The sequence below is a fragment of the Chenopodium quinoa genome, unplaced genomic scaffold (assembly GCF_001683475.1).
Source record: "Chenopodium quinoa cultivar QQ74 unplaced genomic scaffold, ASM168347v1, whole genome shotgun sequence".
In the NCBI taxonomy this organism is placed as follows: domain Eukaryota; kingdom Viridiplantae; phylum Streptophyta; class Magnoliopsida; order Caryophyllales; family Amaranthaceae; genus Chenopodium; species Chenopodium quinoa.
The window spans coordinates 2,356,211-2,379,165 of NW_018745286.1; the positions used below are offsets into that span (position 1 = coordinate 2,356,211).

Genomic DNA, 22,955 nt, shown 5'->3' on the forward strand with positions numbered 1-22,955 from the left:
CGCCCCATAATACATGAGACGTTGGACTTTTTTTCACCATTCATGCATTATGTTTAACCATAATTTTTTTACTAACATAATAAAAATATATTTTATCATAAAATATGTTGTTAGATATAAAGTTTCATAATATTATTTTTAAAATAATCTTTATTAATATTTAATTATATAAAAATAAAGTCAAACTAGTATATTGGCATGTGTGCAATGTTTGACTGTGTCATGTATTATGGGACAGAGTGAGTATTTTTTTAATTTCATACTAGATTTAAGCCCGTGCAATGCACGGGTTTCTACTAATAAACAGGGTATATTTTGTAAATTGTTTTTTTTTTTTGAAAAACTATATTTTGTAAATTGTTTGAAAAACTATATTTTGTAAATTGTATGTTTAAACAACAATACAAACCAATTCTTGAAGAAAAATAGAAAGAAAATAAAATATGTGAAACTACATGTTCTTGTTTAACCAACTTTTTTTCAAATTGTGAACACGGTGAAAATATAATCTTCTAGGCTTCCATCATCCATTGTAAATCAATCGTTGATCGTGCCAATTGATAAGTTGCATAATTAAACACGCCCCCTTGCAAAATTAACATCCTTGCAAAATTAATACTTATGACTGAACTGGCTTCTTAATTATGATCATCGCTCATCGCGTGGGATATTAAATGAGTTTATATAGGATTTAAAAGATCCTGGATTTAAAGTGGTGATGATCATCGTTCATCGCGTGGGACATTAGATGAGTTTATATAGGATTTAAAAAATACTGGATTTAAAGTGGTGATAAACTTTATTATTCAGATTTGATAAATTTTGTTAACGTAGAACTTAATCTTTTAAATGAGTAAAATGATAAATGATGAACATTTATTTTTTGCTAGATTAAGATAAAGGATATATGTTTAATTTCAATGATTTTTCTTATTTTTTTGTATCTAATCCAAAACTGATTTTTTTTTTCTTTTGAGAGAAAATTGATATTTTTTTTAATTTGACGTGATTTCATTTTTTTATTAGTATTTTTTTATAAAATATTTTATTATAATCGCTTGTCATATTTTCATTATTTTTTTAACTAATCCAATTTTTTTAAATATCAATTGAACGTGAATTTTATTTTTAAGTTTAATAGTATTTTATATATATATATATATATATATAAAATAAAATAAATTGTTTCTTTTCTCTTAGATAAAATTTCCAATTTAAAAAGATAGTATTTTATTTTTATAATAAATTTAAACCTTTAATTTTAATCTTACGTGATACTTTAAAATAAAAATCCTACGTGGCATAAACCTACACGTTACGCTCTAAAAATACTAATCCTATATGGCACTCTAATAATTTTTAAAAAATAAAAATCCTAGGTGGCTCTCTAAAATCTTGGGAAAAAACTCCCCTTTATATATACTAGTTTTGTGCCCGTGCGATGCCCGAGTAGTTTATTCAATTTTAAGATTAACCTTTTTTTATTTATATGCCAAATTTCAAAATATATCATTAATATAAACACTGTTGTAAGAGGTATATATCCATTTTGAATTAGTATATTTTGACATAGGCTACCATTTAATTTTGTAAGTGTGCAATATATATAATAAATATACATTATATATAAGAAAAATATCTATGTTATTCAAACTTTCTACTCATGGATTAATAATCACTTGACAATCATATTAGTAAAGTAAAAATATATTTTTACCGCTCATAAAGTTGTGGGTAATTTTGGGAAAGACCTTGAGCTATCTGGTAGTTCTTGAAAATGTTACAAGTAGCATAGTCAAAGCAATTCGAAAAAATCAATTTGGAGTGTTGCACCTATTTTCATGTAATTGAATGATATTTCTAGGAGAAGGTGTGATTTTAATATCTTTAAGTGTACTCATGTTTGTCAGGCGGGTAATACGACTACCCATATTGTAGCTAAATGAGAGATTGATATAAATTTGGAATATTTTATGTATGAGTGATTTTCCCTAAGTCTTCAAAATTTGGCAAATCTTGATTTAATTTAATAATACAGATTTGCAAAGTATCTACAGTGTCTTTTAAAAAAAATTAAGAAGTACAATATAGCAATCATATAAGGTTGTAAACCTTTTATTATTAGTTGATTTAAATAATCTTAAATGGATCTCATTTTTAATTACCTTTTAAAACAATTGTCATTATATAAAAATACTTTGTAACAGACTTATAAAATATATATTTATTGAAAGTTTGAATTTAATTAGCACATATAAAATATTATTGTTACATCACTTACATAACATCACTTACATGAGCCCTCGTGACATATAACTTGCTTAATGATTTTCAAGTATGTAGTATAACCTATACAGACTTTAGCATAATATTTTAAAAGAAGACATTCTTAACCTCAGATTTGCTAATGGTGGTGTTACTTATTTCTTGTATGAGTTTCGTAAAAATTGGTTGGTAAAAAAACTAATAGCATAAAGAAAGTCAACTATACACTAATTTCTCAATTTTCACTTGGAGAACCATTGAACTTCCATACATAAACAATTGTTTTATAGTCTTATACAACTTCATCAAGGTTGTTGTAATAGAGTGGTAACTGGTAAGTATTTGGGCCTGTCATTCGGGTGACCCAAGTTCGATTCCCGGCTACGGAGTAGTAATAAAATTGTTTCTCTTTGTCAATTGTTGTTCCTTGATATGGTTCAGTTTTGTTAAACCTCACAAGTCATACCTCATCATCTTTTTCTTTTCATTACACTATAGCACGATTGACTATTATAATTTTTTTTTTGAAAGACGATTGCTTAGGAATTTTTATTCATACCAATTATTATTTGATTTGATAGAAAATGAAACTCTAATAATTTGTTATCCTACATAAATATATCGTGACCAGGCTAAAAGTTTAGCTTTATCGAATATTATTTATAAGATATTTTTTTAAAGTAATTTTATTCTTATGGAAATTAGAAATCCTATCATAAATAAAACTCTAAATAACTTTTTTATCCTAAAAATCTATCTTAAATTTGCTTATTTAACGTGAGAGGTGTCAATGTGTAATATGATAACTAGTGTGTGTCTCGGGCAATGCCCCGAATTGCTGGTTTGTATTTTGTACTTCTTTAATTTGATAATTATGCTCAAGTTTTGTATAGCTAGTGTGTGATGCGAGCGTTGCCTAGAATGTTACAATTTTTTTTTACCTCATATGTATTTATTTTCTAATCTTGTGAAGAATAAATAAACTAAATAACCTCTAATTTGAAAGAATATACTACATATAATGTTATTAATGTGAAATTTAAAACACTAAAGAAAGTTGGTTGAGATGGTTAGTGTATAACCTACGTTTGTTGGTGGTTGCGGGTTTGAATCTAGATCCGCCTCTTATTCGGGTTCAGTTTTATTTTGTCGGATTCAGATTCGAACTATTTTTGAACGGATTCGAATCGGATTTTTTTTGTTTGAATCGAGTCGGATTCGAATCAAATTTAAATTAAATTGCCATCCCTACTCAAGACGAGATGTGCAGCTAGCTATTCACTTTTCACATTAGATTCATTAGGAAAATCGATAAAACATTTGCCAATGCATATATGTTAGACGTTCGAAATGAGTCATTTAGTTGGGTTTATTTTTTCATGGTCCTGTCCTGGAGGACCTAACTCAGCTAACAAGCCCTCTTTAGCGTTTGAGTCAATGCCCCCAGTAGTCTCTAGTTTCCCGCCGCTTCTGGAAATCCAACATTTCTTTCAAAACAAGAAAGCAGTGAACAATTGACTCCAAGCCAAACGAAGAAGAAAATGCGACAGAAAGAGCTGAAATTCAGCATTGCAATCGCAATCGCATGCATCTCCGCAATCTCTCTCTACTTTACTCTTGATCATCGCCGACGACGTCGTTGTGCCAGATTATCGTGCTATTTATCCTCTGAATTCAAGCCACAATCTTCTTTCAAGCGAGTTTTGGCTGATAATTCTTACTCTTCTTTCAAGCATCTTAAGCTTTCTGATTCTAGTAATGGTATGAACTTTCATAATTGATTGATATTGATGTCATTTTTTTAATTATTTTTTGCTGAAATTTAGTATATGATTGATTGTTCATGACATAATTTTTTAATGCGTGGAACTAGTCTGAATTAGCAAATTTATATTATAATTAGATGATTTTAATCCGAATTAAGCTTCATCTTTATTTGAATTGGAGCTAATTAACTTCCAAATTTTCAGAATGAGTATGAAGATGTAACTATAGTTTCTTTATTTAAACCCTAATTGATTGATTGAATTTATACTTGAATAGTTCAGCTTTAACTTTGATTGATCAAAGTCATTATGCATAGTTGTGATCGGTTTAATTCGCCATGGTGTCATTTGATGCCTACAATCCAATGGAGAATCGAGCACACATTTGTCGAATATTGCCAAATTGGAGTGTGAATGTCTAATGTTTTGGATGTTTGGAGAAATTTGCCTTTTTTTTTACATGTGAGATAGATTAGGAGTCATGCATTCTTTAACTTTTTGTTCAATTGTTTAATTGGTGTGGCAACTAACAAACAATAACAGCAGAAAGAGAGATATTACCGTCGGCCTCCCACCCCCCCCCCCCCCCCCCAAAATCCCAAATACTATCGAGCTGACTTATCTTACCCTCCATGAAATATTGAAATGTATGTCTGCATATGCATTTCATTTGATGTATCCAATTTGAAATGTTTTAACTGATGGTACTGAATAATGAATATGAACGAAGATGGAATTTTCTTCTCTCCTTTTTGAGGATGCATTGACAAATTCAGGCTGAATTTAGCTTTGGGATTTTGTTTCTCATTTCTGCAGCTGCTGAATCATCTAATTTGCACCCTTATGATAGAGAGATTATGACGTTGTTGGAGAATACTCAAAATGATTATATCATTTTTGATGAGATTTCAATGACGGAAATGAGCAAGTCACATGTCTGGGTGGAGTCAGAGTCACAATTACAAGAACTTGTTGATGTATTGAGTAAAGAGAAGTTATTTGCTGTGGACACAGAGCAGCACAGCCTACGATCATTTCTGGGTTTCACTGCTTTAATACAGGTAATGTGTTAAGTTTTTCTCCCTTAATATCTATTCACCAAATATTTTGATATGAAGATTAGGCTAGCTTTTTTTTTTAGTGAGGTATTGCCCTTCTGTTGCATTCTTCCCTTCCTAAACCCGGGGAGGATGCCTCATTCCTGTTTGGAATTGAATGTGTTAATCTCATCATGAACCTGTATGTCAAACAGATTTCAACTCAGAAGGAGGATTATCTTGTCGACACCATCGCTTTACATGACTCTATTCATATGCTGCAGTCTGTTTTCTCTGATCCTAATGTTGTCAAGGTAAATATCTACCATATGATAACTTCAGCAAAACCTAAATGACTTCTTTGTTTTCCCAAGATTTACTAACATTAAAAACTTTTGTATGACTTTTTATCTTCCAAATTATAGCTTGTTACTACCAAAATAATATAGAAAACGTTAGATATTTTGCTTCCAACATGAAGTATGAAGAAATGACCTTTATTATCAATTTCCATGAGTACAACCTCCCCTAGGTCACTCATTAAGGAGGCATACATTATTTAATTGACAATTTTGGAACGTACATTGATTCACAACTGGTCAAGAACTACGGTAGAACAGGATGAAATCGAGGCAAACCTGTCGGCTGATGATACAAGACTAGTCTGGTAATGGATCAATTCAGACAGGGCGGACCTGTATTTTCTTGTCTGGTCTAGATTTTGAACATCCTCTGCTTTGTCGTTTTCTGCGTTTTTTTTTTCTTTTTTATTATTATTATTATTTTTTTTTTTATGTTTTAATTATGTGATCATATTATCATACAGATTCAGAATATGTAGCTGAACGAATATACTGTTGGTTTTTTTGATACTTTTTCTTTGAGTAATAAGAACACACATAAGAATGCATCATCTTATGGCTAGAATCACCAATTCTTGAGCATTCTCTACTAACCACTAAGTTCTAATTGCATTTTTAACACAACATGATACACTAAGAGAAGAGGAGGCAATATAGTTGGCAAGTAGCTGCAAGCCTGCAAGGTGCGAGCAGTGGCGTTTATTGAAACCTGGTGCAAAAATTATAAACAAAGACCAAATGGTATTAAGTGGTCTGACCTAATTGGTTTGGTCTCTGGTCCTACAATTGGTTGCCTTATTCAAGCAGTGTTCACCATAGTGCTGGTATCTTGAATGGATTTACACCACTCAAATCAATCATAGAAATTCTATTAGAACCAAAATACTCTATCCAGCTAGGTTGAAAAACATAATGTCTTGAATGTAATTCAAACAATAAAATCAACATTATTGATCACAATAACCTGTTCCCTTGACTAAAAAATATCCTATATTCAAAGTCTTTTAGGCAAATACAAAAAAAGAGAGAGCCTTCTACTTAACTTTATTCGATTAGTTGTTTAGGAGACTATTCTATGATGATCAATCATAAAAACTAGCAATAGAAATCCCTAAAGTTCAACTAAACAACAACCCAAAGTTAAAACCTTCACATGCAATCAAGTATCTATGAAGTTATTAAGGGTTTCGCCCATCCTCTGGGAGACTACTTGCAATCCATGGAAATAGCAAAATCAATCAATGAATTATATGTTAGATACATGAACAAAACATCAAGGTTGAAGATTATTAAGATAAAAAATGAACAAGAGCACGTACAACAAGAATTATCAATTGTTAATCGCAATGGAGAAAGAAGAGACATACAATGGAATTTATTTTACTAGAGATTCAATCCTCAAGGAACAACCATAAAAGTTATGAATTATAATCATCGAAATTGCAAATTGAACTGGAATCTACTTGTTTTACAGCATGGCGTAGCGGTGGCTTTAGGGGTAGGTAACGATGTTAAACCATTGTTTTTGCTAAGGGGCTAGTTGGTTGGTTAGACTTACAAGCGAATGACTCTTGATTTCCTTTCCAACTTTTTAATCCACCATGCCACCAACAATTCTCCAATGAACATCACCTTCCAATTAATGGGCCAACCTGAAAAAATGATTATGAGGAATGTCAATAAGGTTTTTAGTTGGCCTAGAAGAGGTAAGATAAGCCCTAAGGATTGTCCCTATTGTATGTATTATTGCATACTCTTTTGGAAACTTATGGTTGGCCTAAAGGAAGTAGGATAATGACTTACTACTAAGGATTACCCCTCTCATATATATGATTGCAGTCTTTCTTATTGTGAACATTATCTTTTCTAAGGGACACAATTCTAAGGACTTATTTCTACACGTAGGCATTAGATTTCATCTTTTGTAATTTATTTAAGAAGTCTAAGTGGCTCTTGGTGCAACAAGGATTGAGTTGTGCTCCTTAAAGACCATGCATTGATTAGAGGACGATGGTGTCGTGGGCTACAGTGAGTGGGCTAATGATTCTATATCTTCCTCCCTCATGTGGAGGCAACGGTAATCTACAACCCACAAATTTGGATTTTCCAACCTGATATTGAAAGAGTTCTGAAAGGTAAAAAGCCGAAAAGAGAGCCAGAGGATAGCTACGAGGGTGGAACCATTCCATTTGAGTAAATTTGGCAACATTGTAAGCTGGCTTTGTCAACAATAGTTATGCTTCATTTTAAAATGGTGTCAGTGTATGTAATTATGTGTATAGAAATGCCTTTTGTTTTAAATTAAAAGGAGAAAAAAAGTAGTGGTGTGTCATATAAAAAAGATGAAAACGAAAGGAAAAGGATGATGAATATAAGGAAAAAATTGTAATTCAATGAAAGAGAAAACATGTTGATATAAATAATAATTTTATGTCTCTTAGTTGTGGAATAGAATTTTAAATATGGTTGTAAACTTGTCAAGTGGATGGTTAAATGGAAATTTAATCTGTACTTGTGATTGAATTTAGTTGGTGTTCTATGATTGAAGTTGCTTCACTAGTTTAGGTTTTAATCACCACTTTCTTCTATAATTCTTAATATTTTGGTCCTAAGTCTCATTACAACCATATAAATCCCTTATGGTTAGAAGTAAAGAGTGTGTATCTATCGGTGATTTGGTGGAGAAAGTCACAATTCAAACTTATAGTGAGGAAATTGAAATGATGAGATGATGAGTCCTGTGTGAGAGTCTTGTGATGTCACCTTGTAGGACTGACTTGATATTGATAGAAGATTAGAAAAAGGATGTTTTATGCTTTATCAGTCAAATCAACTAGGGTTGAATATTGTTCTTATTGGCTTGCTAGGTCGAAATTAGTCTCTTTCTATGCTCCTCCTTTAGCATCCATTTCATGGTCTTGTTTTGCAGCTTTGGTAAATTTTGAATCATTGCAGGCCCCTTTAGCATCCATTTCATGGTCTTGTTTTGCAGCTTTGGTAAATTTTGAATCATTGCAGGCCTAGCCTTTCTGAAAGACCTCTTTAAAACATTCCCTCATTTGGCTGTTTAGGGACAAAAATTTCCATTAAAACATTTTAGTCCTCATCTTGACATGAATAAAGAGCATTTAGGCCTTGTTTACTTCACCTTAAAACAAATATTCAGTAAAAATAATTTTAATTTTGTAAAAATAATTTCAGTTGAATAAAAATAAGTTCAGTTGAGTAACAAAAAATTTATTTGAATAAAAATAATTTTAGTTTCGTAAAAATTTGTAACTTAGAAGAAGAAATATAATAGAGAATCATTAAAAAATAATTTTAGTTCAGCAAAAATAATTTCAGTTTAGTGATAATTTTATTACAGTAAAAATAATTTTAGTTCAGCAAAAATACAGTAAAAATAATTTCATTTCAACAAAAATAAGGTGAAGTGAACAAGGTCTTAGTGCTAATTCTGCATAGTGTTCATTATTCTGAGTTATACGAGGTGTTTTATGATTTTTGATGTACTTCAAGTGCAATTGGACATTCCTTGATCCCTTATTTTTGTTGATGTTGATTTGGACTTAAGCTTCGGAACATGTTTTGAAGTCACATGCAAAGAAACTATGGGAGGAAAGGCTCTAATCAGGTCAGCACACCTGTGCAGACCTGATAGCTGTGAGACAGAAGCTACTGGTCCCTGGAATTTGGGGAGCACATCCGTACTGGGCTCCAAAGTGCACTGTAGAATGTGGCCATGCTGTTTCTAATTTGAAAGGGCTTTGAACATCTGTTTGTTGTTGTAGCTAAAGGTTTAATAAACAGAAGTGAGTCTGACTTATGGTACTGGATTACACAAATGTAGACAACCAGAAGCGCATTTATTTCCTTTTTTTCTTTCATTCTTTATGTTTTAGGAGTTAAGTGAGTCTGACTTATTGCTGAATGTAATGCCTGCTGTGGACTTATTTTCCTATCTCTCCGATAACTAGGTAGTTATACTCACAGAAATATACAGGTTTCAGTGATCATTTTTCCTCACATGCAGGTGTTTCACGGTGCAGACAATGATGTGCTTTGGCTGCAAAGAGACTTCCACATTTATGTGGTTAACATGTTCGATACTGCAAAGGTCTTTGTCCTTTTCCTTATCACATTGTCAATTAAAGGTCAATTGGTTGTAAAAGTTAATAAAATGCAGAATAAATGATCCTCATGTGCAAAATCTGTTAAAAGCCTAATGGTTGAAAGGAATAATGAAGTGTACATATTTACCAAAAAAAAATAAAATAATGAAGTGTACAAATTAATGATTTTATTGAAAATCTCATAAGATAATTTATTAGAATATCAGTTATTCCAGTACTATTGCAAGGTCTGTTGTAGCATAAGCTAGGTTTATTAAAGTGTTATACTGTATTATTTTATTGTAGATTATCAATCTTGTTTGGGTGCTTGTTTTTTAAGATGCATGCCTTGATGCCTCTACCTTATTTTTGTGCAGGCATGTGAAGTTCTATCTAAACCACATAAATCTCTGGCATACTTACTTGAGACCTATTGTGGTGTTACCACAAACAAATTATTACAGGTAGGGTCATATCATTTCATTGTTCAGGCTTACATTTTTTTTCTTTATATTACCTATTGATTTTGCAAGAGTTCTGCAAAGAAGATAAGGAACTGACATTTATGTTCAAAAAGTTGGAATTACGAATTTGTATACTGATGGCATAGGTAGTCTGAAGTAGAACCCCCTCTTTCAGGATTGCACTTGTCTCCATCAGTTTGTCTTTATTAGTTTTCTGTCTTTCTGATTCACTGTAATAGATTCAAGGTAAGTTACAAAAAACAATGAGATTAAAAAGTAAAGATTGAAGCTTTGATTGATAACAAACAACTTCACAAGTTAGCGGCTTTAGGCTGGCACTAGTGACTTTAGGTCACAACTCTCAAATAGTGACTTGAGGTCACAACTCTCCTAAGGATTCACTCCAAAAATCTGCCTACCTCTTCCCCCCCGCCTATTTATAATAAAATTAAAGACTATTAACCTAAAAATACAAGACTACCCATAGTGCCCCTCCTTAGATTAGTTTATTACATTTCCAAGGTGAAACTTAAGCGTTTGCATCTAAGAGGTAGGAACAAATCAACAAATTGTATTTAGTTTTTTAAACTGTGTAGTAAGTTCTAATTATGTAGGGTAAGATAATTAGTTTAAAGACAATAAATTTGCTTGGTGAATTATCAAAGATAACAAAATTTCATGTCTAGAAAAGGGATGGTGTCCTAGCATTTGCCTTGCAGAAGGATGCTTTTGAAATATTTCAATTTCAACTAAAGCTGTGTAAGTAGACTAGTAGGGAATTTAAGGCTGTAATTAGTACATGCACATCTTGAATAATGCAGATAATGAATTGTTGAATATTTTTTCAAGAAGGCAGAGCAGATTAAGATACTAAGCTTAAATTGATCTCTGATATTGTTGCTAGGTCCCCGGCTAATTTTTAAAATTGAATAGTTGCCAAAGCAGAAGATCCAATTTACTGGTGTTTATGGTAAACTGCAATTCTATGTAAGTGGCATATGGATTCCTAATATTTGGAATATATAATACTTGTATTAATATGCTTATCATGAAAGGCATAATCATAAGCCTATAATTCTAGATTTACAAGTATTAATGTTGGTATATTACGCACAGACCTATTAGATTCTTCATAATTTGTTTGAAACTTCTTTATCATTTCTCATTCTTTTCCACATACCTCTAAGGAGAGAGGATGAAAGGGGAAAATCTTAATATAGAGTAACTATTGATGTGATGTTGCCACTTTGTCTAGCGCGAAGATTGGAGACAGCGCCCTCTTCCTGAAGAGATGGTGGAGTATGCCCGATTAGATGCACATTTTCTTCTTTATATAGCACGATGCTTGATCAAGGAGCTTGAAGCAAAAGATAAAGGTATAATTCTACTATTTATTTTAAAGTTGTTGGGGTTTTATAATAGATGCAGTAGAACAAAAGATACTAAATGATTAAAAACTCAATATGAGAAAAATTCTTCCACATTTATCACGGATGAATACTCTGCATAATACATATTATGTTTTCCCCTCATTTAAGGATTAAAAAACGTTATTAGGAAACTAAAAACAAAATCATTCTTTGTACTGAGTGATTGAAAGCTCATGACAATTCAGAGATTTAAATAGGAATAGGGGGTAGGGGAAAGAATTCTCCCAGATGACAGACTCATCAACTCAAGCTGAATACTGAATATTATAATTTCTTAAGGTGTTAACATAGAATTACTTTCGCTTAGGTTAAAAAAAACTCTCCAAATCTGAAGGGAGATGATTTACTTGGGCAAGTAGCATTACATGGGGAAATTCCATTGCCTTGGGCACTAAGAATGTTCTTGCAAAAAAAAATTAAAAAAAAAAAAAATCTTACCCGTCTTTATGAATTGATTCAAACAAGGATATTACAAGATTTAAGAATTACGCCCATAATTTTTTTAACGAGTTGTATCCCATTCTCTTCACCCTATATCTACTTAACTTAAACTTATATTAGTTTTACCAAAATTAAATTATTTTTTGTTGAACTTGGTTTAGATTTATCGATTAGAAATCTTACTTTTATTGATTCAGTATATTATAGTTTTACTCCCTTTATTATATCTTGTTCTACCCACTTCTCATTATAGTCTGTTTTTTCGTTCTACTCACTGTGCTTTATTCTATTTTAGGCTTATCCCCTTTACCATCTTACCCCTTTTACTCCATAATAATTACATCTTTCCACACACTATTTCTTACTTAATCACTCTTTTCTTACACCCAGCCACCTTTTTAAACTTTCTCTCACTTAATCCTACTCTTACACGCACTCACATTTTTCAATATTCAAATTGCGTATCCATAGACTTAGTTGAACATAAAAGAACGAAGGTAGTGTATATTTTCATTGAAGTTACTGATTTTAAAACTTATTTTTACTGAACTTGAGTTATATTTACTAAATTTAAGTTTAGGTTTATTTGTATTTTACCACCTAAAAATAACCGCCTTTTGAAATAATTACCCATTTTAATTTTATAATAACACCAAAAAAAAGACAAAAGATCAGATTTCACCACCATATAGCACTTTCCGTCAAAAAATCGTTAAATTCCATATTTTTAAAAATAATTATTGATTTTCGTGTCGAAACTTGTTCTATTAAAGTTCTGGGGGTTATTTTGACCTTAATGGTTCCGATTTGAGGTTAAAATTGACAAAAATTATCGAAAATGCCTCGATTTGTGTGCAATCGAGGTATATTTTGGTATGCAAAACGTGGCATTTCCAATACTTTTTTTTTGTTAATTTTGACCTCAAATAGCATCCATTGGGGACAAAATGACCCCCAAAATCTCTAAGCAGCATATTTTTGGCATGGAAATCGAGGAATTTTTTTTTGGAACGTTAGATTTAACGGTTTTCTTGACAAAAAGTGTTAAGTGGTGGTGAAATAATTGTTTGTTTTTTTTGGGTGGTATTTTATAATGAAAATTAAAATGGGTGGTTAGTTCAAAAAGTGGGTTATTTTTGGGTGGTAGAATACAAAAAAAAATCCTTAATTTTATTTGTTTGACTTGTTTATAATTAATATCATTTTTTAAAGCTAAATAGAACAGAGCCTAAGTTTCTTAAATAAGGTGAAGAGAAAATAGCCTAAGTACAGATACATTTGTTATGTAAGAAAAAGTACTTTGGAAGCTTTGTTTATATGCATTATCAGCCTTGAATGTTCTATATTAGAATTTGTTCATCATCTTCTTCATAAAAAAAAATATCAACAGATACCAGTCAACCAAAAGATTCAACACCTCAGGATGTCAGGTTCCAATTCCTCCCCGAGGCTATTCACAGGTCAAATACGATTAGTTTGCAACTGTTTTGTAAAGAGTCTGATTCTTTTCCTGGAGAATCTGTAGCATCATCAATAATTTCTCGTTATTTGAATAATCAAGGAGTTTTTGTCTCTGAAATTTCAGGACCACAGGTACACAAGTTAACTTTTTGTTATGATGTAGCTATTATGCCTGAAATACTAATATTGCTATTCTGATGCTTTTACCAGGTCCAGAATCACATAAGAAAACTTTGCGCCTGGAGAGACTTAATGGTTAGTAGTTAAGTTTTGACATTTATGGTTCCTTTTTAAAATATGCATGGACCATCCATTCGATCGTTGTTTATTAAGCGGTTTATTTCTCTTAGATGTTGGCAGTTTGGCACATCCAATCAGAAACATGTTCATGCCTACATCCAAGATTACAGTTTATTGCACAATGTGCACTGTTAAACACAAATTAACATTATTTTTTCAAATTAGTAATCACAACTGTATTCTTCAAGGTTGGCACATGTATCCTTAGACACAAAAGAATTGCTTTGTTCAATTCTTGTTTGGGAGAATGTTTTTTTTTTTTTTTTATTTTGTTCCATTCTTATTTAGGAGAGTGGTTTTTTTTTTTTTTTTTTTTTTTTTTTTTTTTTTTTTTTTCCCCTTTCATTTTTTAAAAATATTTTTTAAATTTGTAAAGGGAGTCCCTACTCTGCCTCTAATTAATGTTTGAGAATCGAAAAGCTCTTAGAGTGATATTACATCAATTACTCAATTAGGTAACTCTGTCAAGAAATTAGGTTTTTACATTGAATGGCCATAATGTTATAAATTAAAACTATTAGTGGATTGAATTTATGTTTCTTCGGCTTAGTTATGTACAGTCCAAAAGTAGTGTAACCAAGGTGTTGTGGTTTATCTTTCATGTGATAACTTAAATGAGGGTATAGTGAAAGGAAGATCTAGAAAGCTGTTTATTGCGAATGAACAAGTGAGCTACAAAGAGCTGTGCCAAGGAATTTTGGGAATTGTATTTTCTTAAATGGTCAAAGCTAGTATGGGGTTTGAGGAAATAAGTACATGAATGGTTTAATGGAAGAGTATACAGTGGAAGCATTAATGAGGGCTTCCTCATTTATGTGTGATCACTATGTTTGTACTGAAAAAAAGGACATTTAAAGGTAGCCTTTAGATTAGGAGCCACCTGCTAGAGCCCTATGTTAAATTCTGGACATCCACAGGGATATTGCTTCTTGGCGAATTGTCATTGGCTGATTTTTAAAACAATCAAAAGCTTGCATCCATGGTGTAAACACAAAGCCGCAATATTTTGGTTGGGTTGTATTGTAAAGAATTATCAATTGACCGAACTGAAATTGTCTGTATCAACAAGATGTATGTCAAAAACCCACAACCTTGGTTGAGTCAAATGTTCCGATCTTATATCACCCTGTGTTAAACGTTAAATTCCTTGTGTCACTCAAATACTTTTGATTTATAGATATAGTGAAAGATTCCCCTTGTCTCACTAGTCACCACTAGTGACTATAATGCTTTACTATTCTATTTTAACTATTCAAATAGTGTACAACTACTATCAAATCTTAAAAAGACTTTGAAATCAAATTCGCATTGTGAAAACCGTGACATGGTTCGTGATTGATGAATCATATTCGCACTTGCAACACCGTGATCGCAATGAAAACCATATTATTGAACCATGAGTCATGTAACCTGATGGAAATTGCAACGTTCCCTGTTAATTCAGTAACACTAGATTATTGGACCATTGAGATTTGTTGAATTAAAATAAAGTAACTTCATGTTTAGTATATGATGCACAAACCTTAATTCTTCAAGAGCTCTTTCAAGTTGAAGGATTAGGTTTTGCTGTTAAAATTTGTCATAGAATGAGATTATGTAACTTCAGAAATATCAACTTTCTCTGTTTTTTTAATAGACCTCTGTTCTATAGTCATAGTGAAGAAGAATAGGGAATACTTAGGACATTAACCTCTGACTAAATCAATACCAACGTAACCTTGAGATGAGAATACCTTAACAGACATTAATATATCTCTAGATGCCTGTGTGCTGTCTGAAAGGTGATGAAATCTATGTTTCTTCACTATGAAGTTGCATCGCTTTGTTTGTCTTGAGGTTGGGTCACAGCCTCTGTACTGTTATGAGTCACTTGGAAAATTATTGTGTGCTTTTTTCAATTGAATGAGAAAAATCAGCTTGGTATTGTGTTCTTTTACAGTTTTACTTCTTTAGTTGCCTTTTAGATCATATTGTCAATTGGGCTATTCAGCGATTTTTGGTCCTTAATTTCAGGCTCGTGTTCATGATGAGAGCTTGAGATATGTATTATCAGACCAGGCTATTGTTGCTCTTGCGGAAAAGAACCCAGTATCTGAAACAGAAATCTACACCGTCATATCTGCAGCTGATGAAGATAATGATTCAAACCCATCCTCATTCAGCATAATATCACCATCTCCTGTGATCTACAGTCATTGGGATGATGTCCATGGCTTGTTGAAAGAAGAACAAAGCAACTCTGTTGATATTTTGAGAAGGCTTCTTCATAAGCACCTTGGTCCAAATGGGAGTTGCTCTCTGTCTACTTACAACTACAATCTTCTCTTTGGTTCCAACCTGAAACTTGAAAATGGGTCAATATCTATGAAAATTGGGGTGAGAAGTGGAAAGCTAGTTACACGCAAGGCTTCTAGAGAGCTCTTTGTTCAAAAATTCTCATGCAAAGCTCCAGTTTATCATAACTGTAGGATATATGCTAGTGACGGCCGGTTGCTATGCTATTGTGATCACAAAAAGCTTGAATGGTTGGTCGTGATTAAATATGTTTGGCTACATCTACCCCTCTATTTGATACTAATTATATTGTATCTATAGGTACCTTAGCCGCAACTTAGCAAAAGTTATGGATGACAACCCTCAAGCTATCATGCTTTTGTTTGAACCCAAGGGACGCCCAGAAGATGAAGACAATGACTTCTACATCCAAAGTAAAAGAAACTTGTGTGTTAGCTGTGGTGAGAACAAACATTATTTAAGGTATCGGATAATACCTTCTTGCTACAGAATGCATTTTCCTGAGCACCTCAAAAGCCACCGTTCTCATGATATAGTCCTGCTGTGTGTTGATTGCCACGAAGTTGCTCACGCCGCAGCCGAAAAGTATAAAAAACTTGTTGCAGCTGAATATCGTATACCACTTTATGTGACGAAAGTGGTAGATTCAGGACAACTGCAACATACTGAGACACCTGAACTGCAAGATCAGGAAGTAGGTGTTTCACCCTTGCAACTGCGAACAGCAGCTATGGCGCTTCTGAGGCATGGACCAAGGATGCCATCCAAACGTCATGAGGAATTGGTGAAGGTGTGGAACTTTTTTCATTTTTATTTTATTTTATATTTTGTATGGAAGCATAAAATTTAAGTCAATGGTGGTTTATCATTGTGAGTTGGATCTTGATTATTTTTGTCCTGGTCAGCTGGTGGCCTCTTCCAGGTTTGAAATTTTTAATATTTTTCTATCAGATGATGTTACATCTATGGATATAAGTTGCAAATTTTCTTGTTTGATATTGGGATGTTGACTTCTATGTGCTTTATCCACTTTTTCATGCATGCTTGTGAATATTAGTTGGCTAGAAAATTGTACTCTTTCATTGAATCATTCTTCATGTACTTTTTGTGTGTGCTGGGTTAGAAGGTTGTAGCACTGCTATTATTGCTTCATTGCTTGAATTGATTGCATTGTTAGATGTAGAATTCAAAAGCTGAGATTGAAGAGCAAGGTAGATTACATGTAGTATGCCTTAAATACTCCCCATTGGTCATGTGGGGATGATATGAAGAACTCCTATACCAAAATTTATTTATCTAGTGGATAAATAAGATAGGAATTAAAATCAAGTAACCTCCATTATTATGGATCCTAATCATCCTTTACATACCCCCTCAACAAATATCATGACACACATTTTCACTCACAATTTTGCTAGCAAGCTTTCACTCTTAATCTTCCCTTCGTCTTTTAAAAAAATAAATTTCCTCTCTGTATATTCACATCCTCGCTCTAGAGAGTAAAGTTAGTTTGAGAAGGGCCTTGTTGTAGTGTAACTCATGTGTATCACTTTAAATGTGTTGATGTAATCATGATGATCGTTTGATATTGTAGGCAATTATGCACATCTCAATTAGAATTAATTCTCGAAAAAGACAGGCATAAAGGGCTTAATTGAGTGATGTAGGGGCATTGATGCCCCTGTTTGGGATGAGTCTGGGTCCTAGTTTCTGGATATTGATTATTTGTTAAGCATTTGATGGGCTTTAAGAAGGAATTTGTAGATTATTTTGGCATGCTAGTTTAATAATGATTTACAAGAGGATTAGAAGCATAAAATGGATAAATGCAAGATAAGTTGTGGCTACAATTGTGCTCCACATCCAGGGCATTCATTTTCACCGTGTCTGTGGCCCAATAGGCTTGCAAGACCATGTCCATACTAAAAAAGTCACAACCGTGGCACTGGTGGAGATAAAGCACCAAGGCCAATACAAAGTACGGGCTTTTTGTTTCTCTATGTGTGTGTGTGTGTGTGTGTGTGTGTGTGTGTGCGCGCGTTTGTGTGTTTGTTTTTTTTATTTTTTTTTTATATTTGTCCACCCACATCTATAGTCCAATTTGGTAAAAATCTGTCATCATCTTTCTTCCTTACCTTATGCACACAAGTACTTTTAACTCCCTCTCTAGTAGATTATTGACAGTTTTTCTTTCACCTGCCTTCATTTTTCTACTATCCTTGTCTGTTAACACCATTATGGTAGAACAATATAACGTACTATATACTCAAATCATCTCCTTGTACTACACTTATTAATAATCTAGGCCGTAACTTTTTTATCTGATGTATTTTCTTTTCTTGTTATTTCTCAATTTCCTTTGCCTGAGGATGGGTAGCCAAGTTTTCTTATATGCCCATCTTCATCCATTATGTATTGAATGTAATATAGAAATGATTCTGAATGTGCATACTACGTTACTTTGCAAAACAAATTGAATTACATTATGTGATGTGTTTTATCTCCAGGTTGTATTGAGCAAAGCATTTGCTGCTTAATAGTGGGATACAAGATTTTGTTTTTCTGATAATGTCTCATTTATTTACCTGGTATCTATAAAGGTTGTCCGGACTTATTATGGAGGTAGGGAGATATCACATGAAGACCTTGAGGCAGCTTTACATGTTGGCATGAGTCCTAATGAAAGGAGAAAATTTGAGAAAAAAAGAGGGGCTTCCTATAAGCATTCCTTGGCAGAAAATTTTTCAGGTGAGGTACCTGGGAACAATTCTGCTGACATGCTTGAACCGGGCAACCATTATTCATTAACTAGTAAGCCCAGTGGATCACTGGATGCAACAGATCAAGCATCGGATTTGCAGCTAGTCAACAAGCCTGAAACAAGTGTAAAGACAACCTCGTTTTCTGTGAAAGACATCAGTGGGGATGCATTTACTGTTAATGGTGTACTTATGACTTCAGCCGACAGTGGAACCTCTGATGACAAAGATGTGATGCTTTCGGATACTGAAAATACCTGTGAGAATAGAAATCCTCAGCAAGCAACTGTTGATGGTAGAAAGGGTAAGTCAAAGGTTTCATTATTAGGACATGGGCCTCATGGGAAAAAAGTTGTGGATTATTTGCTCAAAAACCATGGAGAGGATGGGATTCATGTATTTTGTCAAAGGTGGCGACAAGTCTTTATTGATGCTCTCCATCCCCGTTATCTTCCTGGCGGATGGGATGTAAAGCACAGGTAAGTTGTTCTACATCATGCTTATCATTTTATTTAATGCTTCTCTTGTGTCCTCCCACTTTCCACGTCTCCAACCCCTCACTTCTCTTATACTAACGGACTTGCATATGCATAGACAGCATATATAGTGTACAAAGGCTGTTTGTCAGTGAATTTTTGAATTTTAAATTATCGCTTTGTCGGGCCCTGTATTACTAGTTTTTCTGATTCCATACTATGCTCCTGTATCCTGTCTGTTGTATTCTTTGGAGTGCAATTTGGAAGCAAACCGCCTATCTATATCTGTAACATACAACTCATAAGCATATTGACCATTATCACCCATCTAATCTCCTAAATGCTTACATATGATGTATGAATTGAGAGACGTAAAAGATGTCATCAATGTATATCTTGAAATGTTGTAAGTTCTGAGCAAGGCACTTTTGGGCTGGTTGTTCATGTTGCATGGGCTGCATGAGTTTGCTAGCTACATACTTTTCCCCTAGCAGATTGAGTATTGAACTTAATGTTATTACATGTGTAGTCTTGCAAAGTTGAGATTTTTGGATTGACTTTTTCTCCTTGGTGCTCTAAATATACCGTGAAAGTGGCTTGATTTGTCAAAGGGCTAACCCTGTCAATTTCTTAGAAATATAGGCTGAATTATACTACAGATTATCACTGATTAGCTTATCATTTTGGGAAGAAAAATTTATAAAGTATTCAGCTACACATGAAAAATCAACTGCTACAGCACTTGATAATTAACATTTAGGTCAATGTAATAATGATAGGATAAAGAAGTCATTTCAAAGACCTCAACTTTGCAAGATTATCCACATAAAAATAATAAACCCAACAAAAAGAAATATTCCAAAATGACTTGCCTGGAGGGAAAATCACATAGCTAGCAAACTCTTCTATATATTTCAACTGTCAGATCCATCAGCATTTTCTTATGTCTGCATTTGATTCTACTCTTGTCTTATTGATCTGCACTGATGTTTTGTAACTGCTTGGTATTTGCTTTGCTCCTTAAGTAACATTCCTATATAGCTGCTTTTGGTTAGGGTCATTCATGTATGAGATTTGGAATTTATTTAGAGGTCTGTCTAGTATGGTCGAAGTTAAGGTTCTTTAATGCAGGTTATTATGTTGCATGCTGGTGGAAAAATTCCGTTACTATTAAGCTGCTTTCCTTAAACTTTTTGACATTTCTTGAAAGTTAAGATTATAAGTAAATTGAACTTGAAAAAAAGATAATCTAATATTGTAAAAATGAAAATTGTTGAATGGGTGGTGGTTTTGTTGCATCCTGCTGGAAAATGAACATAAAATGTTAATACTTGGTTGGTATTTTTCTAGGACTTCTCTGAAATTAAAATTGTTGGTTTGCTTATTTATGTTCTATTTTGGGACTATACATATTCATGCTGACTTAGAAGCTATCTGGACTATGTTAACGCTTGTTCTGATATTTCTGTTAGAGTTATTGAACTATTTCTTAACCAGCTACTTTTTTGTTCTTTCTGTTGTTAATTTCATGAGGTTCTGATACTGATTTATGTTTTATTTTCCCAGTGGAAAGAGAGGTTTTGGAGAATTTAGCGTTTATAATCCTGGGAAGAAGGATAGTAATACCATCCCGGGGTAGCAAGTTTTGCTGATGAGCTGCTTGATACGATACATTGATCAGATGGTTTTCCCGGAATCAAAATTTTCACCATATATATCTCCTTGATAGTTTCGATCCTTTCAAGTTCTTGTATGGCTTGTTTGGGAATTGGCATTTGTTATCAGATTGACACAGGTACCAAAACTGAAATTTTGTAATAGTATAAAAACCATTTAGTTTGTTAATTTGTTTTTTTTTTTGAGAAAAAAAAACCATTTAGTTTGTTGGACCATGTGATAGGTAGATTGATTACAAAATTTTTTGTTAGTGTCAAATTGTGAAGAGGCCTCAAAAAGAAAGTACTCCGTAATACATAACTTTTCCTTTAGCATCTTTTTTTTTTCTTATGTTCTTTTTTTTTTTAGTTGACATGTTTGACTTTAACACTATTCACACACTCGTTTTGTGCTGTTTACATAATGAATAATATAGTTATGTGGTATCTTATTAGTTTCGTCACGATATATGTTTTCAAAATATTAACTTTATGGTTGAATTTGTGCATTGGCAAACGTGACTAAAAAAAGTGTCAACTAAAAAAAATGGAGGAAGGTGTCTTAAGCAATCTTTTTGCATATCCATTCGAGAGCATTTTACTTTTGATTTGATCCCTAAGTGATTGATATTATGGGTCTTATTGAATTGGCACTAGGGTAATTATTGGGCCAATTGTTGAAATTTAAAATTTTGGATTCAAAAAATTAGAAAGTTTAGTCCATGAATCCATTAATTTACCGGATGGGGTTTATCACTTCACCTAATCGGTTAACATCGGCTAACGTTTTGAGAGCTGTAGGGTTTCCCCCCAAATTAGATTCCCTTGTTTGTGCCTTGCGATTTCCATGGTGGGTTCCCCATGAAAGAGGTTGAGAACGAGAGAGAGAGAATATGTTTTTGAAGGAGATGAAGACGGTTGCAAAGGATCAGAAGAATTTGGAGGCGTAATTGAAGAGTAATTTAATTTATTGCCTCGTTAGTGAAGTATAACTGCTGCATTATTGAAGAAATTAGAGAGTAAAGTGTTTTAATATAATTATAGGGAACTAGAAGAAAAGAGGTGGAAATAATATAAACAAAAATATGTCACATGACCTATACATAAAGAGTCAACTCCAAAAATAAGGAAGTCAACGTCGAAAAATAGGGGTTGGATGTTTTTATAACAAAAGAATTTCAATTCGTCTTACATACAACCGGCTTACATTAGTTTAATGTAAAACGAGTTTTCCACACTTGTCAACTAAAAGGAAGAGAAAGCTACTCAGAAAAAGTGACTTATATATAAAAGGGTAACTTTTACAGGTTTATACTCCCTCCGTTTTTGAATCATTAACACAGTAAAAGTTGACACACATCTCTCGCACACATCGTTGTAATATGCAGCCTTTTCGAAGAGACAGTGCATTGATTTCTTGTAACCGATAAGATTAATTTTCATCTAATTCATTTACATGTATTTGAAAATTTAACAACCGTTGCGATCCCGCATGAATCTTTTACCAACAAATTGATTTTATGGATGAAATGCTTTTTTATAAACCCTAACCCATAATAATTATTCCCTAAGCAGATGAACAACTATACCAATAATTAACAATATCACCATAGTGAAACTAGAACATGTCATATACACTACTTTTTCAGATTTATTTAAATGAGCAATGTAAATTTAGAAGGAAAAAAAAACTACTAAAAAAAAGAGGGTCGAAAGTAATCCAAACAAATTAGAGAGAGAGAGAGAGAGAGAGAGAGAGAGAGAGAGAGAGAGAGAGAGAGAGAGAGAGAGAGAGAGAGAGAGAGAGAGAGAGAGAGAGAGAGAGAGAGAGAGAGAGCAATTTAATAATACATCTAATTAGTAAATTAAATAAAATTTATTAATCAATTTATGGTCATATTCAATGTTACCTTATTTACTACCTCTGTTACACAGTAGATGTAATGTAACATTAAGAATAAAAAAACTGGTGGATTGCTAAACATCGCCCGCAAATCTCCACATAAAGCCCACAAAATTCACTTGATTTGACAATATTGCCCTTAACATAAAAAAAAAAAAAAAAAAAAACACTCACACTCTCATCACCAAACACTCATCTTCTTTCTACATCTCTCTAAAAAAAATTCAAA

At 32.8% G+C, this 22,955-nt stretch overlaps 1 protein-coding gene across 1 annotated transcript; it reads left to right on the forward strand.

Annotated features, from left to right (window-relative positions):
* Positions 1-3,642: 3,642 nt before the first annotated feature.
* Positions 3,643-21,159, forward strand: LOC110711887 (protein RRP6-like 3). Its single transcript, XM_021890329.1, has 12 exons — positions 3,643-4,026; positions 4,848-5,092; positions 5,284-5,382; positions 9,464-9,547; positions 9,920-10,006; positions 11,262-11,382; positions 13,268-13,470; positions 13,549-13,593; positions 15,652-16,163; positions 16,234-16,723; positions 18,534-19,171; positions 20,735-21,159. Exons 1-12 carry the CDS (start codon positions 3,807-3,809, stop codon positions 20,805-20,807), a joined length of 2,817 nt encoding a protein of 938 aa, XP_021746021.1. The 5' UTR covers positions 3,643-3,806; the 3' UTR covers positions 20,808-21,159.
* The last annotated feature ends 1,796 nt before the right edge of the window (positions 21,160-22,955 follow it).